At 47.4% G+C, this 21,870-nt stretch overlaps 1 protein-coding gene across 1 annotated transcript in view; it reads left to right on the top strand.

The window, feature by feature from the left end:
* The window catches only part of Smc3 (structural maintenance of chromosomes 3), a 157,783-nt gene extending 149,698 nt beyond the window's left edge, over positions 1–8,085 (top strand). The window contains exon 23 of the mRNA XM_077688288.1: positions 7,714–8,085. Coding sequence (XP_077544414.1) covers positions 7,714–7,785 — 72 coding nt within the window. The 3' untranslated portion in view covers positions 7,786–8,085. The remainder of the gene's footprint in view (positions 1–7,713) is intronic.
* Positions 8,086–21,870: the final 13,785 nt, after the last annotated feature.

Below are 21,870 nucleotides of genomic sequence, written 5' to 3'. Positions count from 1 at the left end.
AGACAGCATTCACTAAGCTGATTTGGTAACAATGAGCCACTGTGCACTATACAAAATGCATCACTTGTTTTTGTTTGAGTCCTTGCAACTGCATCTTCACGGAGGCTGGAGGCCTCAACTTGGTGAGTTCTCACGAGCCACCAAATTTAGAAGACGGCAATGCGGTAACGAAGAGCGACTAGCACCACCATGGCACGAACGATCGGCGACGGGAGCTGAGCCCTGTAACCTCGGCGTCTTGAATCGAGTCCGAACGACTGGAACAAGAACTGCGATGTTGCATGCGTTGCGCTAACACGGCTGACCACCAACGAGACGAGCCTTGCGAGTCCAATGAAACTAAAAAAATGTGAAGAAAGAAAAACAGAAACGAAACAGTCGGAACTGTAAAAAGCTGATTCTCATGCCAATGGGTTTCACAAGAAGTTCCATTTCTAGTTCCGTTTACACGGTGATGCGGGAATTTTAGTTCCAATTACTGAGAGTTTTTTTACGTTATCTGAATACAAAACCAACCAACTTACAGGCTACTGTTCCATTTAAGCGACAATTCCGTTTAAGCGATTTCCGTTTATCGAGATTCTACTCTACTTGCTAGACCATGAGGTCTAGCATCACTTACAAGCAAATGTAAGCATGTATTGGATACCAAACCGTTGATATAGGCTGTGTGTACATGACCAAGAGGATTCAGGCTCGAGCGTGCACTGGGACCCAGGGGAGAAACAAAGGACATTGAGCAAGGGGATGTGTGCTCAGTTCATTTACATCACAGCTATTTGTGGTGAGGGTCCCATCCATTCGTGTTCTGCATCCTCAAAGAACGCCTTGTGACGAAGCCAACTGTTCCCATGAGTCTGAAGCTCGAGGCATTCATGGGAGTGCCGTAGTTTTTGTTTGCATGCTTGTTTCATTACAGGGGCTCGTTGACCTGGGACAGGTGTCTGCTGGCGCCGGTCAACGGCGCCGTAGTGCAAAAATCGCGAAGATGGACTGGACATGTCACGCCATACCCATGTGCAACACACGTTTTCATGTTCTTTAAATGTGCAACCGCTTGCAACCTGCCATGATTTTTTCCCAACAACGAAGTCCCAGCAATACATGTTAGCTTAATTATTGAAGTACAGTGAATTGGGTGACTTGGTATTGATTCATTGACCGCATCATGGGTCATGGCTAGTCGCAGATTGGGTTAAAAGGGAGGCCTGCAGGGTGAGTACGGTATCGAATTGGAAGTCTCAATGAGTGGATTCACTTGGGACAAATAAAAGTTGCTTCCCGGTTATAATCCTGACACAGTTGGGGTGAGTCATAGATAGGGTTAATTCAAAATGAGGCCGCTAGGACGTGTGGGGTACCATATTTATTTGATTATAAGACGAGGGTGCAGTTTGGAGAGTAAAAAAAAAATCGCCACATATATATATATATATATATATATATATATATATATATATATATATATATAACACAGAAATAAGGGTTGGCAGTCAGGAAAACCTCGGAAAGCAAAGGGAAGGTTGTGGTAGGTCATTGAAACAGATAAAGAATTTGGAAAGAAAGAAAGAAAGAAAGCGGAGAAAAAATGCCCGCCAGGTGGGATCCGAACCCACGACCTCTAGAATACCGGTCTGGTGCGATAACCACTACGCTACTGGCGGGGCAATTCCCCCCCCCCTTCCCCGCTTTCTGGGGTATTTAAGTCAATGTAATTTTTTCCTGTGCTTGGGGGTGGTAGCCAGCGCCAGTCTGACTTCTTGGGGTGAAGGGGACCTTCTTTTTAATCCCCGCGCCGTGACTCGAGTGTCTACGACATGTCGAGAGTGGTCAACCAGCGTTGAACCCTCTTAAGCTTCCTATGGCACCAAGACTGCCAGAACAGAGGCCCTCGCTATGCATGTAGCGAATCAGAATAGGAAATGAGAGGCTCGTAGAAAATAACACAGAAATAAGGGTTGGCAGTCAAGAAAACCTCGGAAAGCAAAGGACAGGTTGTGGTAGGTCATGGAAACAGATAAAGAATTTGGAAAGAAAGAAAGAAAGCGGAGAAAAAATGCCCGCCAGGTGGGATCCGAACCCACGACCTCCAGAATACCGGTCTGGTGCGATAACTACTACGCTACCGGCGGGGAGATTTTCGCCCCCCCCCCCCCCCTTTCTGGGGTATTTAAGTCAATGTAATTTTTTCCTGTGCTTGGGGGTGGTAGCCAGCGCGCCACTGTGACTTCTTGGGGTGAAGGGGACCTTCTTTTTAATCCCCGCGCCGTGACTCAAGTGTCTACGACATGTCGAGAGTGGTCAACCAGCGTTGAACCCTCTTAACTCTTTCACGACGGCGCCATAGGCAATCGGAAGCCAGCGTCCGATGATTTTAAATCTCCCGCAAAATCTGAAACCCACGCTCCACAGACAACTATCGCCATCTGGAGTGTTCCTTGGCAACTTCTCTTTCAATTTCGGTTTCGTTTGATTGATTGATTGATTGTAGGGTTTAACGCGCCGACGCAACGCAGGCGATGAGGCGCGCCGTAGTGGAGGGCTCCGGATTAATTTTGACCACCTGGGGATCTTTAACGTGCGCCGAAATCTCGTACACACGGGCGTTTTTTGCTTTTCGCCTCCATCAGAAAAGCGGCCGCCGCGGCCGGGAATCGAACCCGCGACCTCGTGCTCCGGTTTCGTTTGTTTATGTGTATCGTGTGGTGGCGGCGTAGCAAGAGAAATTTGAACCGAAGGGGGAGGGGAGGAGGAGGAAAAATGGCGTCGGGTTCGCGCCGTGCTCCGCACTGTCGGACTGCTGTAGCAAGCACTTCGGCAGCTCCTGCTGTCGATTTTTCTGATTCCAGCAGCAGTGAGGGGTCAAGCAATGATGTGGGATCTTCAGATTTTAGTTAGGACGTCGAAGCTCCGGTTCAGGTGCCTCGCACTTCAACAAGCGCTGGCAGGTAATTTCGTTGTAACTCCGCGCTTTATTTATAAACAAAACGTGCTTCTTATCTGACGACTGCGGTTTTGAGTTTGTGTTTAGGGTCTCGACAACGTACGGCCAGGATATTTTGCCAAATGCACCGCGGCATATCGTGCTATCACCTTCAAGATAACCTGGCGCTCGTGTCAGATTATTGCGCTGCTGAGCACGAGGTCGCGGGTTCGATTCCCGGCCGCGGCGACCGCTTTTCTGATGGAGGCGAAAAGCGAAAACGCCCGTGTGCACGAGATTTCGGCGCATGTTAAAGATCCCCAGGTGGTCAAAATTAATCCGGAGCCCTCCACTACGGCGCGCCTCATCGCCTTCGTTACGTCGGCGCGTTAAACCCTACAATCAAGCTCGTGTCAGATTAGCGCTGCAGCGTTCAGGTGCGACGCTTGTCGAGAGCGCTCGATTTTTTTTCTTGTTTTTTACCACCGAACTGATAAGGATTTTGTGCGAGGACACAAAAGAGTATACTGTAATTACCCGATTCTAAAGCGCACCCGATTTTCCAGACAAAAAACCGAAAAAACTTGCACCTCCGATTGTAACGCGCACGGAACTGTGTGAGCAAGAAAAACGAATTCGAGAGAAACGGGTGATTTATTTCCTGAAGTAATCTCACTCATCTCTCTCCTCGTCGCTCTGCGCTGACCACAACATCTCGTCCTCGGTGCCGTCAAGCACGTTCGCGATGCCACACTTCTGAACTAACGTTCAACCATGGTCGATGGGATCGTGGCCCACGCCTCACACGCCCATCCCGCGAGCTTCTCCAGAGGCGCACGCTTCAGCCGACTGCTCGTTTTGAACGCGTGAGAGCTGCTGCTGCCATTGCTGTTATCAAGCGCGCAAGTGGAACGATGTGACGATTTGTGTGAATGCCGATAGAAAAGCCTAGGCGCCTATGCTTCCTGCGTCCAAAAAATTGTTGCTAAAAGCTTTAGCGCCATCTTGACATGGTGATGGCAATAAGTGGGACGAAATTTCCGCTGTTTCGGTTTCGGTTTCGTATCCGATTCTAACGCTCATGCAATTTTTCGACCTATTTTTCCGGGAAAAAAGTGCGCGTTGAATCGGGTAAGTACGGTACTTGGATGCACATTTTACAGAGACTCACTCACCCTTGAGTTCCCTCGCGGCGTGGCACAGCCGTCAGTTGCACTAGGTTGACGGGCCCTCAAAAATCCACAACTTGGTGTACACTCTTGATTTATATATTGAATCATAGCTAAGGAACGTAGGAACAATTTATATATCTTAAAATGCCTGAAATAATTTTAAAATTTTTAGTCTCGGTAAAAGTGCCAATTTGTGTTTTTCGTATACTTTTCTTGGGGGCTTTTTTCTGATTACTTGACGAATAAACTGTAAGTAATTGTACCTTTAACAAAACTGCTGCTTTGTGTTTGGAAGAGCAATCTATAAGCTACAATTTCATGCATAGCAAGGCTACGTGTGTCCAGTAGCTCAAGAGAAAAAAAAAAACGTTTTTGTGGAAGCACCTAAAATCGTCCGTTTTTCCGCCGTAACGAAAGAGTTAAGCTTCCTATGGCACCAAGACTGCCAGAACAGAGGCCCTCGCTATGCATGTAGCGAATCAGAATAGGAAATGAGAGGCTCCGCTTTTTCTCCGCTTTCTTTCTTTCTTTCCAAATTCTTTATCTGCTTCAATGACCTACCACAACCTCCCCTTTGCTTTCCGAGGTTTTCTTGACTGCCAACCCTTATTTCTGTGTTATTTTGTACGAGCCTCTCATTTCCTATTCTGATTCGCGATATATATATATATATATATATATTATATATATATATATATATATATATATATATATATATATATATATATATATATATATATATATATATGTATATATATATATATATGTATGCTGTGCTTCGTATATAAGGTGGGGTATGACTTTGGGACTGCGGATTTTGAGGGGAAAAAATCTCATCTTATATTTGAACAAGTACATCTTGATGAGGGAATTTACGTGGGACAAATAGAAAATGCTTTCTGGTCATAATCATAACAATCATGGTGAGTCATAAATTGGGTTGGAATTCATAGTGATACCCCCTAGGCGTGTGGGGTGTGAAACTAAAGGTTTTAATTAGGGAAATAACGTTGTACAAATAGGAAACGCATCCGTTCATAATCATGACATAGTCATGGTGTCGTAGCATCTGGTGCTTCAGAGGGATCAATGGCACCTGCCATCCTGAAAACGTGGCTTGGTCGACACCCTGTGGCGCGCAATGTCTGCAAAAAAGCGCACGTATCCACCAAAAGCAACACAGATGAACAGCCACAGGGGCAAGATGGAGATGGAGATCGCGGAAATTTTTCTTAAATTTCGGGAGGGGTCAGTATGCGCAGCCACCCACTGCTCACTCTAAGGCCCTTGTATAACTTGTATACTTTGTTATTTCTTGTGTCAATCAGTGGGGCTCTTCGATGTACAGTCTCGGACTCACCGCGGATAGTCCGCGAGTAGTCCGAGCATTCACCGAAGCCATAGGGATACATGGGAAAATCGAATGCCGGACTGCTTCCCGGGGAGTCCGCGTTGAGTCCGAGACTGTACATCGAAGAGCCCTAGTTATCGGGGTCACCTGCACTATATATTACCGTTTTCTGAACGAAATTCCTGTTTTGCAATTGTGCATCATTCTATGTTTTTCTATTCTGTATCAGTCCCCTCCTCCCCACTTTCACACGATGAGCAACGAAGCAGTTTAGCAATGCACGTGCTGATGTGTTTTGCACTTCCCCCATTGTCGGTGGCACCAATAAATAACTGGCTGTAATATGGAGGGCGCCTGCATTACTCACAGAGCATTCCCACACAGGTGCAGATTGTGTTGTTGATTTTACGTTGGGGACTTAAAGGGACACTGAAGTCGATTTGTCAAGCTCCTGTTTTTGCTTGCATTGTGTAGACTAGCTCAAATAAACACACTTCTCATTGTTTATCCGGTCGATAAGGTGGTATTTATATTATAAAGCCTGAATGAAAAATATCTACCATACGCGGTCTGCAGCGGCTGCGCCAACTAAAGCAGGGACGTCCATACAAGGTGCTACTGTGATTGGAAGACGTCGAAGATTAGAATTCAAACCAGTTTCAGTTTCGGTTCTGTGAAACAACATCCTTGGCATCTGACGGCATCGTTGGCTGGGCATTCTCGATATTTTGGTAATTGGGATACCGCGCTTCTGCCATGCCAAGGGTCAGCTGATTCCGGACTGTGCCCACAAGCAGTCGGTGCTTATGGCAACACCACACCAACAATAACTCGCCAGCGCTTCAGTGTCACTCTGCATGCCTTCTGCGAACTCGCTGTTGGAGCAATGAACTTTGCAGAGCAAAAATGGCCAATTCAGTATAGAAAACATTGCCCAAACACAAATAAATCAACTTAAAAAAAAAAACGTGCGCTATCCAGGAATCGAACTTACGTATTGCAAAACAATGCACCTAGTGCTCCAGGCCGTATATATTTATACTTACGTTTATATTTATACATTTATGCATTTATATTTATGTATATATACTGTACATTTTCGCCAGCGCTACCAGTGGTGGAAATATACAGTATATAATGTATAGGGAGTTTATATTTTTATTTAGTTTTAGCATTCTAAACAGCTTAGATAACTGTTGCTTGCATAGCGCTCATGCAGTAAGCGTCCCCCAAATTTTCACAAATATCTCGTGTCCAGTGACTGCTTTCATCAGGTGGAAGAGCGTTCGCAGATCTATGGTCGTGCTGCTGACTGCTGTGCTATTTCACTCAGCACAAAAAGCGCTTGCCGCATCTTCGTTTTATGCTGTACAATTAAATTTTTGGTTGATTTTAATTCCTTGGTACCTATTTTAACTTCGCTGACTCTTGCACTGCCTTCAATTGGCCTTAGGTTTTTCTACTAGCGTACCAGTCAGCGAAGCACCGCATGTGTGCTTGTATGGAGCGACTTGGACTTGGAGCTTGATACAGTCTACAAACTCCCAAACTAAGGGCGCAATCTTCCGGGCCCAAATGTGTCATGGCTTAGTTTCAACTGAGCGAAGGAATTGTGACGACCCACCTGCGGCCAGCCGACTAAACGCTTGTCCGACAGGTTCTGTCGTGCAGTAGTGCAGTCAAGCCAAGCCATCTTGTTTTGACATCATATGAAACGTCGTAGGAAGATGCAGAGAGAAGGACAGCACTTTCGAATTGTTCTTTTAAATGAGGTCGCATAAAAAGACTGGAAGTGGTCAAAACATGGCTTAGGGACACGAGACTAGAATGTTTTGTGCAAGCAATCCCACAGTGTTTGCAAAGCACTTCAGTGTCCCTAACTGAGCTGTCGCTCGAGCTTGTGAATGAGTGCACGCCAGCAGTCCCGGCAGTGAAGGTGCACACACACTGTTGCTGCTGTGCCCCAGTGCCGTGGGAACGTGCAAGCGTGCCACCACCATCGAGGGGAAGCTGCTCAGATCTTTGTCGCGCATCTTGGGTGGGGATTTTAAGCAGGAGGGGGTGCCACGTTTCTGATGTCTAGAGCACGGAGTCGGGTGTGCGATTCCCTCGCTCTTTTCCCTGTGCCAGCAGCGCAAGAAACTTGTTTTCACGTCGCAGCAGTGCCATGCACTCTGCTGGGCAGTGGCTGGTTTCTTGGGGCCAACGCGGCCACCATGTTGGGCGGCCGGGTGGATTCACTGAAGCGGTGCGTTTCTCTCCTCCAGGTGAGCCACATTGAGGCGGTGTCCCAGGAGGAGGCTCGGGACTTTGTGGAAGACGACACCACACACGGCTAAGTTATTTTGCCCGCTGCAGAGGAGAAAGGGTCCGCATGTACAGTACGTGTCATTTTCCATTGCCAGGATTGGTGTTTCACTCAAGCACACTTTCTGCAAGCATCACTGAATTTCTCCAGCATCAGCCAGTACATCATGTATACATAAGTCATCATGCTCTTATATACACATATACATATATATTTTAGAGTTTAGATGTGTGTCCTTTACTATTGTTTCATAGTTATTTTAATTTTGGCCTCTTGCTGAAATCACTGCGGTTTTATAGCTTGTGAAAAGAATAAAGTGTCTATTTCTTCACACTGTCTCGCCTCCCCAGCATTGCCACAGTGCCACAGTGTGGGCACGCCCGTATGTGACAGCATGCGAGCCATGGTTTGTCCAAAGCAGGGAGGTCTCCGCTCGTGCCTGAACTTGGCCTCTGCACTGCGGCGTAGGTGCTCCGGTGCAGCCTGCTTGATGTTTAGCTTTGTGTCTCAAGCTCAGTGGCGTCTTTCATAGTCGAGTGTGTCACTGCAACCTCTTGGGTTCCATGTCAGGTGGCCTCAAGGACTGTGCTTTGTGATGGCATGCGTGGTTGCTTGCACTGTTGAACGATACTGAAGGCTGAAAAAGCTGCCCTGATGCTTTGGGCAGCTTTCATGGGTGGCCTCTAGCTGGAGTGGTGCCCTCGGCTCGCTGTGTGTTATTTCACGCTAGTGAGAAAGTGCACCGGGAATGCGGCCAGGAGCATGCCGTTACTGATGGTCATACAGTACTGATGGTCATACAGGGTCTTGGGCATACGACCCCAAGCCATACTGGCCACGGGGCACCATGAAAATTTTCTTGCGAGTACACAATGGACAGCAGCACTTCGGCAGCGAGAGGTGGCCTTATTGCCAGGAATCGCAGCAGGGGCTGAATGCTGCACTAGATGGCCAGGTTGCATGGGGGCTCCGTTTTCTCGTAGCCGTCAGGACACTGTGTAAGATACACTTTTAGGTGTGGACACAGCAGCCCAAAAGTCTGTCAAATAGAGTTGGTGCGCCGTGGCGCCGCGCATAGACCTTTGATGGAAAGGACATCTGGTGGCAGAACTCCTAACTAATACCCCTGCTACACTGGGGTCTAAATGTCATTTGGCTCAAATGCCAAGTTGTGCTGCTACACTAGGTTTTTAAATGCCATTTGGCTCAAATGACATTTGAGCCAAATGAGCACCGAGAGAGACATTTAACATTTCAAATGCCATTTCCAGCACTCTCGGACGCAGCGTCTTCGATCGGCAATAAAAAATATAATACTTACGTACGTAAAACAAACAAAATATTGTTGTTTGTGAAACTTTTTTCACTGTTTATTTACTTAAAATACGAAATCAACATATTTAATTTTCATACTCTCAAAACCAGTGGGTCAGTTGCAAAAAACACAAACAAAAACAACGCAAGACAGCCATATTTAGAGTCAAAACTGGTGTCTCTTCTAATTTGATATCATTTTACTGCCTCGGACTGCTCCTAAGTTTGATTGTTGTATTAGTGTATGAAAACGGAACGGGGCAACAACAGCGCCACTACAGCACAGCGAACAGTTGTGAAAGCTTTCAAATGCCAACCCATTTGAGTCAAATGACATTTGGTTCAAATGACATTTGGACCCCAGTGTAGCAGGGGTATAAGCTTCACAGCGTCCTAGGCTTCAAGTGGCTTGACCAACGACTGTCCGAACCAAGGTGGTTCGCAGGCACCAGCAGCATGCGTGCAAAACAACGTTGTTTGTGTGAGCTCACCATGCGAGCTCACACAGCGCGATCTTAACGCGTAATTTATTGCATTATTTATACAGCTCTGAGAGTTCGGGCGTCCTAAGTTCATTTAGATGCGCGCGCAGCTCCTCTGACTATTGGACACTGGCAATTACTTTGACAACATCGATTTCTCTCTCTGCTGCTTCGTGTGTGGACTTACCCGAGTTGCACAACGTCATTTACGACCAAGAAACCTCGGCGTACTCGCCGCTAGTTTAATCCATTTCAGAAATGGGGCTACTCTCCTTGTATGTCGGGGCGTTGTTACGGCAGTGGATGCTTTCTTTTTGCCGCTGCTTGTACCGAGTAGCTGGGGGGTGTAGCCAAAGGTATAATCGATGGCACTGCACCGTTTGCGAACGCGCATCTCTTCGACATTTAGTAGTACTTCCCCTCCAACCTCTGAAAGTACCCTTTCACACAACCGCATTCTCAGAGAAATGCTGACTGCAAGTAGAATCATTTTCTGTTGGAGGTGGGTGCAGAGCATGCATTCATTCGTTTAGGATCGCCGGGAACATTAAATAATGTCACGTTTTCTTGCCAGCCGTTGCAGTACGTACCCAACAAGGTATTTGCACCCGATTTTTTTGGTTGCGCAAGCATAAAATCTCACTTGTGTGAGTGCTCAAAGGCTACTGCAGCACATCTTCCCTCGGTTTAGTGTTTTATACCTTCTTTTGATTTTTACCGACTCAAAACACTTCAAATTATCGTCTGCACCACCGGCCGGCAGAACCAGCCAAGTCGCGGCGAGCAGACGACCGTTACGGAAGCTGCCGAGAAGGCCCAACAAGGAGCCGAAAAAATCCGAACACCTCCGAATGGCCGGCGCTCGGGCAGCTTCTTTTCTCTGCCACTGGAGGGCACTGCAGTCCACGGTCTCGTGAGCATCAGTTTGGCGACTTCATTAAAACACCGAGTGCACGTTTGTTTTGCAAGCTGTGTCCTCACCTAATAGTAAATCTTACACCGTGCGTCAGGACTAGTGCACCCTATATGGCCTGCCTCGGCAGCCGGCCATGGAGGCACCCAGCGGTGTCATTTCCAATGGAACTGTGCTCGCTGAGGGGGTCCAAATGAGGGGCCATTGTTTGGTCTCCTTGTTCGCACATCGCTTACAACAGCGCAAGGCTTCGTAAAGTAGGGCCTGCTGATATGCAATTGCTTCAAGCAACTGGTTGAGCGAAGTGCAGAGCTTTTCTGGCAATTCACTGTTGTTGCTTAGTGACATTTGGCTGTGTGGATCCAGTCGTAGAAATCTGTAGTGGCTGTATGCCAAGCTTTTTGGCCAGCAGGAGCAAGAAAATGTGAGGGCTGAGCACGCATGATTTGTTTCCTTTACTTGTGCGTATAAGCAATCGGGCAGGCACAAAGGGACCAGGAACACGTCAGTATTGTCGGTTGAATATTTTTGCGGTTGTCTGGTTGGGGATTGATAGCAGCATGTTGTGGCCGACCTTCACGCAGGTAAATAGTATTCTGCATTGCGATGTGTGGCAAATTGAGTGCTAGCATTTTTTGTGGTGTTCACATTACTGATGATGGTGCAGCGTACGTGGGGGATAAAAATATAGAAGACAATTTGGACTTTCAGCATTAATTTCTCTGCTCATGGGGGGCTGAGAACTTCATTTGGATTTGTAAGCGAAGCATCACACTTCGGTATATCATCACTAGAGACCGGCAAATTCCAGTTTTTTTTTCTTGAGTCCGTATCGTGCATTATTAGCATATAAGCAAGAACCAATCGAAAAAAATATTTTAAGCACTCATTTATTGTGCCTATGAGTGCCTATTTTAAGGTTCCTGCCTTTTTGTTTTTTATCCGTGTTTTGCTAAGACTGCCTGTTTCAGAAGCCTGCTACTTAGTGTTTATCGCACACCATTCGCAGGCATAATTCACGTGCAGAGTCAATCATGTCGAAACCTGAGCTTGAGAGGCTGCCACCTCGACCTGAGGTTGCTTTGAGCAACGAAACTAAACCGGCAGAGTCCATTACACAGCAGCACCGCAGCCAACGTTGCCACTGGGTGGGCTTGATGTCACCCTTGTGCGCACGAGCTTTTAGAGACGATGGTCTTTCTTGGGTGACTTGAACACAGAAATTTTGGTCTGTTTGTCTGTATTGCTTGATTGCCAAAGTTAAGGCAGTTGAACGCAACGTTTATATAGCCAAAGCCATTTCTTAATATCTGGTGGCAGTGTTCATACTTGTCAACATGGTGGAGCAAAAACAAAACATGCGTATCTGAGGCTTGATTGATTGACTGTAGGGTGTAACATGCCGACGCAGCGCAGGTGATAAAGCGCACCACAGTGGAGGACTCGGAATTAATTTTGACCACCTGGGGATCTTTAACGTATGTTGAAATCTCGTACACACGGGCGTTGTTGCTTTTCGGCTTCATCACAAAAGCGGCCGCCGCGGCCAGGAATCGAACCCACGTCGTCATGCTCAGCGGCACAACGCCGTAGCCACTGAGCCACCATATCTGAGGCCAACATCAATGCAAAGGGATATTTGCAGTGTTCCTTTATTTAATATTTATTTTTTTTATTTTATTTATTTAGATAAGTGCCCACAAACAGCATGACGCCTTCAGCGTGGTGCACAGAAGAAACAAGGGAAAGGATAGAAAAGGGAGATGTGTACAATGGGGAAAAAAGAGTATAGTAAAAATAACATCAATGGATCAAACATTATGAGGCTGACTCACACGATTCTACAACGCAAAAGAAGACACTCAGAACACACTCAGAAGATGTGTACCATAGCGAAAAAAGAGCACGAGAAATGAAAATAACCTGAATGGAACAAGCATTACATGGCTGACTCGCCTGATTTTACAACATATAAGTACACACTCAGGCTTTAGATGAATTTTTAACAGCTTGCACAAAAGTGCTGTAACGATCAAAGATACTCAGATCAGGCACTTCAAGTGAGTTGTAAAGGAGTTGCATTCTCTGGACAGGACTTTTATGATTGATGTCAGGATAAAATAGCGGCGACGAGGAACGGCATCGTGTGGGGACATGAAAATTGATGGAAGTTAGCAAATCGGCAGAGTCAACAGCTCCATGAATGAGCTTGTGAAGAAAGCACATATCGAGGAGTGTTCTTCTGTCACTCAGTCTGCTTAATCCAGTGTGGTCGAGTATTCTGTCATACGTGTAATATATTGTCCTGAAAAGGTAACGATCATAATAGATTCTAACAAATCTCATCTGGACTCGTTCCAGAGACAGTGACAAGTATTGAGGAACAGAGTTCCATACAACCGAGCAGTACTCTAGCCGGGAACGTACAATAGCCCGAAACAGGGACAAATAGCAGGTAGGATCAGTGAACTCTTTCGTGACACGTGTTACGAGTCCAAGGGATTTCATTGCATCGCTGGCTGTTTTTTCAATGTGGTGTTTAAAACTTAGTGATGAGTCAATGTGCACACCCAAGTCCCGCACTGTTGACGCTCGAGTAATGGAACCCCCATGCAGCTTATACAAAAATTGAATCGGCACCTGTCGACGATGGTATGATATCACATTGGTCTTTGATAGGTTGATGCAAAGCATGTTTGCTGAACACCATGCTGACACGGTGTTGATGTCATCTTGTAGAAGAGAGCACTCGCTAGCCCTGTCTATAGGCCGAAAGATCTTAAATTAATGTCATCAGCAAAGAGAAGCATTTCAGAGTGTTGCATGCGCTCAGTCAAGTTATTGATAAAAATCAATAACAACAAGGGGCCCAGGTTGCTTCCCTGAGGCACTCCAGAAGTTGAGCGAAATTCACCAGAGAAACAGCCCGAAACTCGTACAACGTTTGTACGGTTAGACAAGTAGCTTTCAAAAAGCATCAAGTACATCTTACATATTCCATAGTTGTCCAGTTTCTGTAACAGCAAGGAGTGTGACACAGTGTCGAATGCCTTTGACAAATCTTGACAAATCAAAGTAGATTACATCAATTTGGTGTCTTGAATGCACTGCAGGGACCACTTTGCTAAGAAAAGCTCACAGATTTGTCACAGGTGAACGATGAGGAATAAAGCCATGTTGTTGTGTACACAGCTTCTGGGAGAAGTAAGAGTAGAGACGGCTGTACATAATAAGCTCCAGAACTTTGGACAGAGAGCAAATCAGTGACACAGGTCGATAATTGACCACAAGGGAAGGGTCGCCAGACTTAAATATGGGTGCAACAATTGAGTGTTTCCAAGTGGTTGGAAAGACTCCAGATTGTATACAGAGGTTGAAGATGTGTCTCAATAAGGGTGTAAGTATCGGTCCGCAGCCCTTAACAATGAAGCTAGGGATGCCGTCGTGGCCACATGATTTTTTGGCCTTCATTTTTCTAAGGGATTCACGAATTTCCGTCTCTGTCACTGGCGTTGCCGCCAGGCAGTCTGCCTGTAAGGTCTTATCTGCATAGTCAGTGTTGCCAGTATTACCAGCTGAAAAACTGGAGCTGAAGTGTCTAGCCAACAGGTTGGCAATTTCTGTTGCGTTGGTACATGCCTTGCCTGCAGCTGTGTGGATCGTTGAAATTTTAGATGATCGTGAGCCATAACTGTGCATGAACCTCCAGAACTGTTTGGGGTCCTGCCTCAAAGATGTTTCAACTCTGTCAATGTAGGCTTGCCTGTCCCGTTTCAACAGCTGCTTGGCCTGTCTTCTACAATCGCTGAACATTTTATACGCTGTTGGGCAGCCTGATACTTTATGAAGGTGGTGCAGGTGTGCCTTTCGCTCGAGACACTGTCGCAGCTCTTGAGAGAACCAAGCCGGATACACGGATGGACGAGAAGTGCGTTGCGGGATGAACCTGGCCATTGCGTCTTGTAGTGCAGCAGTCAATTTGGCCGTGGCCGATTCTGCACAGTGGTTGCTGAGCACGTCTGACCAGTCGTAGTCCCTTAGGAACACATACAGGCCGAGGTAGTCCCCACGGTCAAATTGAAACTTAGTTTGTGCACGAGGAACGTGCCTCACCACTTTCAATGAAAACACTATCTCTAAAGGAGGATGATAATTATCTACCCGTGTTAGTGGAGCACATGCCCTCTGGACACAATCATCAGGAGAGGATGTTAGTATGACGTCAAGAAATTTTCCCTGGAGGTTTGGGCAAGTGTTTTTTTGATATAGGCCATGAAACATGATGAAGTCTAACATAAAAGATGCTTTCGGGCGTGACGCAGCAGCAACCTCGTGAACACCTGTAGCTGCCCAATCCATCCCAGGCAGGTTAAAATCACCACAAATGCGGACATTATATTTTGAAAAGTCTACAATTTGCTCAAGGCTCTGAAAATGGTTGATGAATTTGGTAGCATCATAAAGAGGTGGAAAATAATAATTTCCCAGTAAATAGCTGGCGCCATTTCTGGCGGATACCTCAATCCAAACACTTTCCTCGTAAAGCTCTAGAACACCTCTACGGCGCACGTTAAGCGAGCTGTCCACCGCGATTAGCACACCCCCTCCTCTTTTTTGCTTAGTCGCGGCATAATGGGATAGTTGGTGGTGGCTACATTAGAGTAAAATGCGTCGGCCTTCGTTCGTAGGCCGCGGACATTCTGGTAATAGATGGTGCAAGTAGGGTCCGACATGCTTATTTAGAAGTGTCTTTCTGCAGTACATCCTGCCGGCCATGCAGCGTTCCGAAGAAAGGGCGAAAGAGACAGCCTTCGGGCCATGCCTCGGGCGTGTTGATGCCGTCTAAATGTTGCTCCTCGATCGCGACATGAAACGAAGAGTAGCTGGGATGCCGAGATGGTAGCTGAGTGCACGTCACTTCAACGCCGTTTAAGAGGTCTTTCAACGACGAAGTCAAGTCCACTGTCGTGGTGCCGGGAGCCAGGCGCGTCACGAAGAGTGCACGTTGTCGCGGGGGTCGCACGACCGCCGCGAGAGTCGACTTTGAGCTGCGGCCGACATTAGGCCTAGCACGTCTTCGGCGCTGAAGCCGGAAGCCGTCGTCGTCTTCGGGGGCCTCAGCTGACTCTGGCGGAGGTGCCTCGTGTTCAGAGGCCGTTCGATTAGCACCTGGAAACTGCGAGGGCCTCGTCGACAAGGGAGGCGCCGCGCCTTCCCTCTTGTCAGCCGCCGCATACTTTCGTGGGGCGGTTGGCACGCTTTGTTTGTCATCCGACTTCAGCACGGTCGAATAAAATTGTGTGCCGGCTAGACCCTGTGGGTCCACACGATTCACGCTCACCGCTGTGCGTAGCAGCTCCGAGTTTCGAGAAAGATGGAGCTGCAATGAGGCAAAGTCGGCTGCGGAGTTCACTTGTAGCTTGCGTAGCAGCTCGGTCGTTCGCTCAGTTTGTTGCCGGAGCGACGCGTTGTCGGCTCGCAATTCACCGACCTCGGCCGTAAGGCTGTCAATCTTCAAACACAACTGTTGTATCATCGACGCAAATTCGCCGTTCGTCAATACGGGTGCAGCTTCGTCGCCGGTGTTGGGTCGCGCCACTTCGAAGCTGGCGGTACGTTTGGTGGCCATCGAGGCGGCGTCTCGTTCGCACGCTTTGCACACATATGCACTCACGCCGGTCGTCATCAACTCATCGTAGGCGTTGCCGACGACGTTAACGCATTTGCAGTGGAAGTGCATGTTGCATTTGCAGCACTCGATATATTGTTGGCGGCCGACAATCGACTCGGAGGATTTTCCGCACACACACTCCGGCGGCGCCATCTTGGCCCTCTATATATATATATATATATATATATATATATATATATATATATATATATATATATATATATATATATATATATAGTGCAGGAAACAAAAATACCTTAACATAAATACCCGAGAAAGTGCTGGGGAAACAGCCCCGCCGGTAGCGTAGTGGTTATCGCACCAGACCGGTATTCTGGAGGTCGTGGGTTCGGATCCCACCCGGCGGGCATTTTTTCACCACTTTCTTTTCGACTCAAAAAATTCTTCATCTCTTTCTATGACCCACCACAACCTCCCCTTTGCTTTCCGAGGTTTTCTTGACTGCCAACCCTTATTTTCTATATATATATATATATATATATATATATATATATACACAGGGTGTTGCAACGATAACTGGAACACTTTAAAAATTTTTCCTGAGCGATCCGCCGCTCTGTTCGCGCTCAAACTTCACACAAAGGTCGCATTTTGTGGTCTATTTTGTTCGACACCGGGAACAACAACGGTACTTACCTGTTTATTCTGAAAATTAATGAAAACGATTTTCGCCTATGGGAAAATGGCCGCTGATTTGGACGTGCGAGCCAGCGCAAGTTGATGTTGGAACGACGGAACCACCTGCAGAGTGAAACGCATGTTTGGGATTCACGTACGGAGCCAAATGGTGCAGCAGACGATCAGAAAATGCACCTAGAAATGAGCTAACAGACGATCAGAAAACCTGGTTTTCGGGCCCGCACGTCCAAATCGCCGCCATTTTCCCATAGGCGAAAATCGTTTTTATTTATTTTCAGGATAAACAGGTAACTACCGTTGTTGTTCCCGGTGTCAAACAAAATAGACCACAAAATGCGACCTTTGTGTGAAGTTTGAGCGTGAACAGAGCGGCGGATCGCTCAGGAAAAATTTTTAAAGTGTTCCAGTTATCGTCGCAACACACTGTATATATATATATGTGTGTGTGTGGTGTTGGAACAAAATTTTTTTTCATTCCGGCTTATGTTTACTCCATGAATAGAAGTTTCGTTTCGGTTGAACTCCGAAACGGAAAAAATAGTGGTTCATAATGGTTCATAACGGTTTATATTTGCACACAAGACATGATAATGTGCTGAATATTGAAAACATAAAATTATGCTAAAATATTAAGGGATGGATAATTTTAAAAATAAATGTCTATTAAATAGCTCAACTGCACAAAAATATCGAACACCTGAGCACTCCTTGTCGTACAACTCTTCATGGCGCAGCTGGAAATATCACTCCAGGTTTCAATTCTGGTCCCCAGAAACTACGTGCAGACAGTCTGAGGTATGTATACTATACTATAGTTAGAAGGCAACACTCCAAGCCTCCAGAAAACCAGCATGCTGCGCACGTATGCTCAAACGTACCCTCAATTTAGGACCGGAATAACTTTGAGGCCATTCAAAATCGTGCTGCACTTTTTTACTACCACGTACTGTTGCTGTCTTATGCAGTTTAAAATGGTGTCTCATAGGACACTGAAATTCCGGCACACCTTTTCTGTTTGGTATCCTTAAAGGAGCCATGAAGAGAAAATGCAAGTTGGTTTTATTCGAAAGATTTCGTGTTTTATAGTGCCCCCAGCGCTTGTCCGGATACAAACGGTGCTTTATTCACTGAGAAATTAAACACTTTCGGTTAAAATTTTGATTTTCCCGCTCAATCGTGCGTTTTCGTGGTCCCAAATGACATCACAGGAACCGACCGCTCTGCAGCCTAGAGTACCTTCATTCACGCATCCGCCGTACAGGGTAGAGACACGTATACGCTGGCGCCGCCATTTTCGGTTGCTCGCTCGCCGCCGAAGCAAGTCATTGTGTCAAAACCGCGCTAAAATTATCGCCGCAACGCGGTTTACTGAAGAAGTTTGAATCATATTGTCTGTTTCGCGTTGCTAGGTCTCGTGGGAAACGAAAAGAATAACGCGTTGAGCCCGTTGGCCCAATTGCGGCGGCACGGGATCGTTCAAAGGTTGTCTCCACCCTGTACAGCGGTGTTGGTTTGTTCCCGCGTTTCTTTACGTTCCGTAACCTAGATGGCGCCACCATACCGTGGCAAGCGTTTGGTTTGTTTTTGCCCGCATTTAAACCTGGCTTGTTTTTGTTCTGGGAGAAAATATTCGTTCCCTGAAACAGTGCTCGCTCGACAAATGGGGTCACGTAAGACACCGTTGCTTGCGTCAATCGGCCAGTGTCGTCTGAGACAACCCCAAGCCCCGTAGTGCTGTGCAGCTAAACCAAGCATGCTGTGCGCAGTACGAACAGCAGAACGCATCAGTACTTCTATGTTTACACGTGCTTTCGTAACTTCCACTGTTTGTGCCATCATTCTTATTGCTTTGTAAAGAATGTGCCCTAAATTTAAGCGCAAATCGCTCGTTCGTCTAGTTTGTAAGCTCTACCTAATTTGCGTCTGCTTCTGCCAGCCTCCGACAATCGCAGAGCTTAGCTCATGTGACATCATAGGTTCTGTTGCGGGAAATTAGCTGGTGGGTCGCATGACCATTCCCGTTTTTCCTAATTATATAGCTTATTTGAGCGAAGTTTACGTTAAAAGTGGTGCCAGTATGATTCTAACGAGACAATCTTTTGAATGAACCAAACTTGTGTTTTCTCTTCATGGCTCCTTTAAAGGGACCCTGCAATGCTCTTTGAGCAGTGCAAGTTAACCTGCGCGACGTTTAGATTGCACTGTAAGGACTACCTGAGCCAAATATTACACGTGCACGTGAAGCGGTGCGCGCAAATCGCTGTGAAAGATACGGAAAAAGCAACCGTGCTTCTCGTGTCAGGGCACACCCAGAGAGGGGATGCACCAAAACCCCCCCATAAAGTGAAAGAAAAGAACACAGGAATGGAAATTGGAAGTGCGCGCCATGAACGCACCAATCAGAACGCCAGAACCTAAACCCCGAGGCATCATGGTAAAATATGGCAGCGCACTGGTCATCCAATCAGAGAAGGCCGCGCAGGAGACGAATGGCGTGATGGCCATATATGGATGTGGGAAAGGCAAGCAGCCAACGCGAGTGCTCCACGAGAGAGCCCAGAGGGGATAAAAGCGGGGCGCACAAAGAGAACAGGGAGACGCGAAACCGAAGAAACCAGGAGGCGGTAGGAGCGCGTGCGCTTCAAGGAACGAGCCAGGGGGACGCGGCCAGGCCATCGACCATGCCATCCGAGCCTGGGCGGGAGCGGGCTGACTTCGCATCGGCACCGTCATCCTAGGTGCACCACAACCTGTGTCTTCGTGGCCCCAGCGGCATCGGTCGGGCACCTGCGGCCAACGTCCACGCTCCGTCGGCCTTCGTCTCGATGGCCCCGAAAGGCTACGTTCGGGCCGAGCCTACCTGGGACCTCCAGCGGCAGCGGCTACCAGGGGGTAGCCACCAAGGAAACACGCCGCCCAAGGAATGACCGCGCGCGTCGAACGCGGGCATCAAGGACCTCCAGCGGGAGTGGCTACCAGGGGGTAGCCACAGAGGAAACGTCAGGACGCGCGGAGCCCACGCCGTCCAAGGAGTGACCGCGCGCATCGAACGCCGGCACCGAAACGAGACGGGGACGGCTACCACCGAGTCGCGGCCACGCAACGGGTGCGACACGTCAGCGCCGGAGACAGCGGGGTAGGCCAGTCCATTATAGGGACATAGTTGTAGGGCACAACCAAGGAGTTGTGGGAGGAAAGACTAAGTAGGACTCAGTGTAATTAGTGTGTATGAACTAGGTGCGTAGAACTTTATTGCAGACTTTTGGGTTTAGAGTTGAATTATATTTTGAGATATTTAGTTACGGGTTGGATTTTGAATTGTTTATTGGTTGAGTGCAATTGATTTATTAAGTGGTTTCCTTTTTGGGGTTTTCTAAGTGCACTAAATGTGTGTTGTGTTAAACATGTCAACGGCTTTCCTGTGTCCATCTCTCTGAGCTGGTAAAAGACAACCTGAGTCTGACTATCGCTTCACGTGACAGTGCTCTCTTCAGTTCTCCTCATTATGCACCCCTGGCATGGCCTAAGCGACGTCATTGAGGCCATGGCTGTCCGATCGACTGTCACTGGTCGACTTCGCGGCTAATTTCTCGCATTTCCTGCGACGATCCGCCGTCGTCGGCGCTATGTGCGACCCTCTTCTATGCCTGAACCTGTAGGCACAGTTTTGCCGTTTCTTTTGTGTTTTGAGTGTGCACGGAGTTTGAGGGATCGGCTCAAGGGATCGGCCCTATCAATGGGACCGGCCCCATCAACGGGACCACTCGACAACAAACGTTTATTGCTTCAAAAACGCCCTACCAGTGCGAGCGCGCGCTTGCGAGCAGGCACCCAATCCTGCTTTTTTGTGGCACCACACCGGAAATAGACCCCTCCACGTGCGGAGAAGAGGAGAAAACTCCCCGGCCTGCGATATATCAAAGGCCGAGGAAGAGAACGCCGCGAGCCGCCCCCCTCTCCGGGAGAGCGCGCAGCTTTAGTCGCGTTGTCCGCAGTCGAGTTGAGAGGGAACGATTATGCGCGGTTTCTGATCGCGCGTATTTTTGGTGATAGTGAACGGATTTTCATAATTCTTGCGGGAGGAGATTGCTGGGACAATAGACTTACCAAAATACATTCCTAGTAGTGATGGTAAGTGCTGCAGGGCCCCTTTAAAGTAGATCGTCTGAGATCACGTAGCAACGGATCAACATCAGTACCTTCAGCCTTCCAGGTACACATCCAGACAAAGGAATAACAAGAAAATTGTTGAATATTTGGGATGCACATCCGCATTCCAAGCGTCTTATTCTAAAAACTATTAAAGATTAGAATGCCCCCTCCTAACAATGTTAATTCCTCCCCTAATGAAATGTCCGCTTTGCCCTGGCAGCACTTGCGCTTGAGTGCTATTTTCCATTGAGTGTGCCGCAGTACTCTGCTTTTTTTCGCTATGCTGCGTAGTTACAACAAACATTGTTTTCTTTTTCTTTATTATTATGCGTTTTAGAATATTCGAGTTCATTCATGTGCAGCACCCCCCTTCAACAATGCCGAAGGGTGAATTTAGGCATGTTAATTGGAAAATAAATACAGCGGCGACGTCTGCATCGTAGTAAGATGCACGCGGCGATCATGCGGGGAGATCAGCACAGACCGTCGAGCCATACGAAGAGAGTATGGAAGCATGCAGGCTCCAAGCCTGCAGCCGAAGAAACCGCCAGCGAGAGGAAAGGCGATTTTATGCCAGCGAACAAATGGCAATCTCCCACCACCCATGGAGGAACTCCCACCCCACTGCATGGAAGTCTGAAACATTTGGACTTTCGCTGAAACGAAAACGATTTTTTTTTGTTGTGTTCCTGAACGAAATAGCGTTTCGTTTTCGTTCCGCCCCCCCCCCCCCTTTTTTTTTTCGTTTTTCGTTTCTGGTTTTATTTCCGTGCCGACACCCTGTTAAAAAATGCATGGATACTTCATTTTAAAGACGCTAGTCTTTTTGAACTGCGATAGCAAATGACATATTAGCCACTGTAGGAATGCGAAACGCGGATCCCTCAGCTCCGGGCATGGTGCCGCCCTGGGCGCAAAGTTGTG

This window comes from Haemaphysalis longicornis, unplaced genomic scaffold, assembly GCF_048455015.1.
Source record: "Haemaphysalis longicornis isolate Haplotype H1 unplaced genomic scaffold, Haemaphysalis longicornis Haplotype H1 scaffold_1, whole genome shotgun sequence".
Classification (NCBI taxonomy): Eukaryota; Metazoa; Arthropoda; class Arachnida; order Ixodida; family Ixodidae; genus Haemaphysalis; species Haemaphysalis longicornis.
This window is presented reverse-complemented; position numbering and strand designations above follow the sequence as displayed.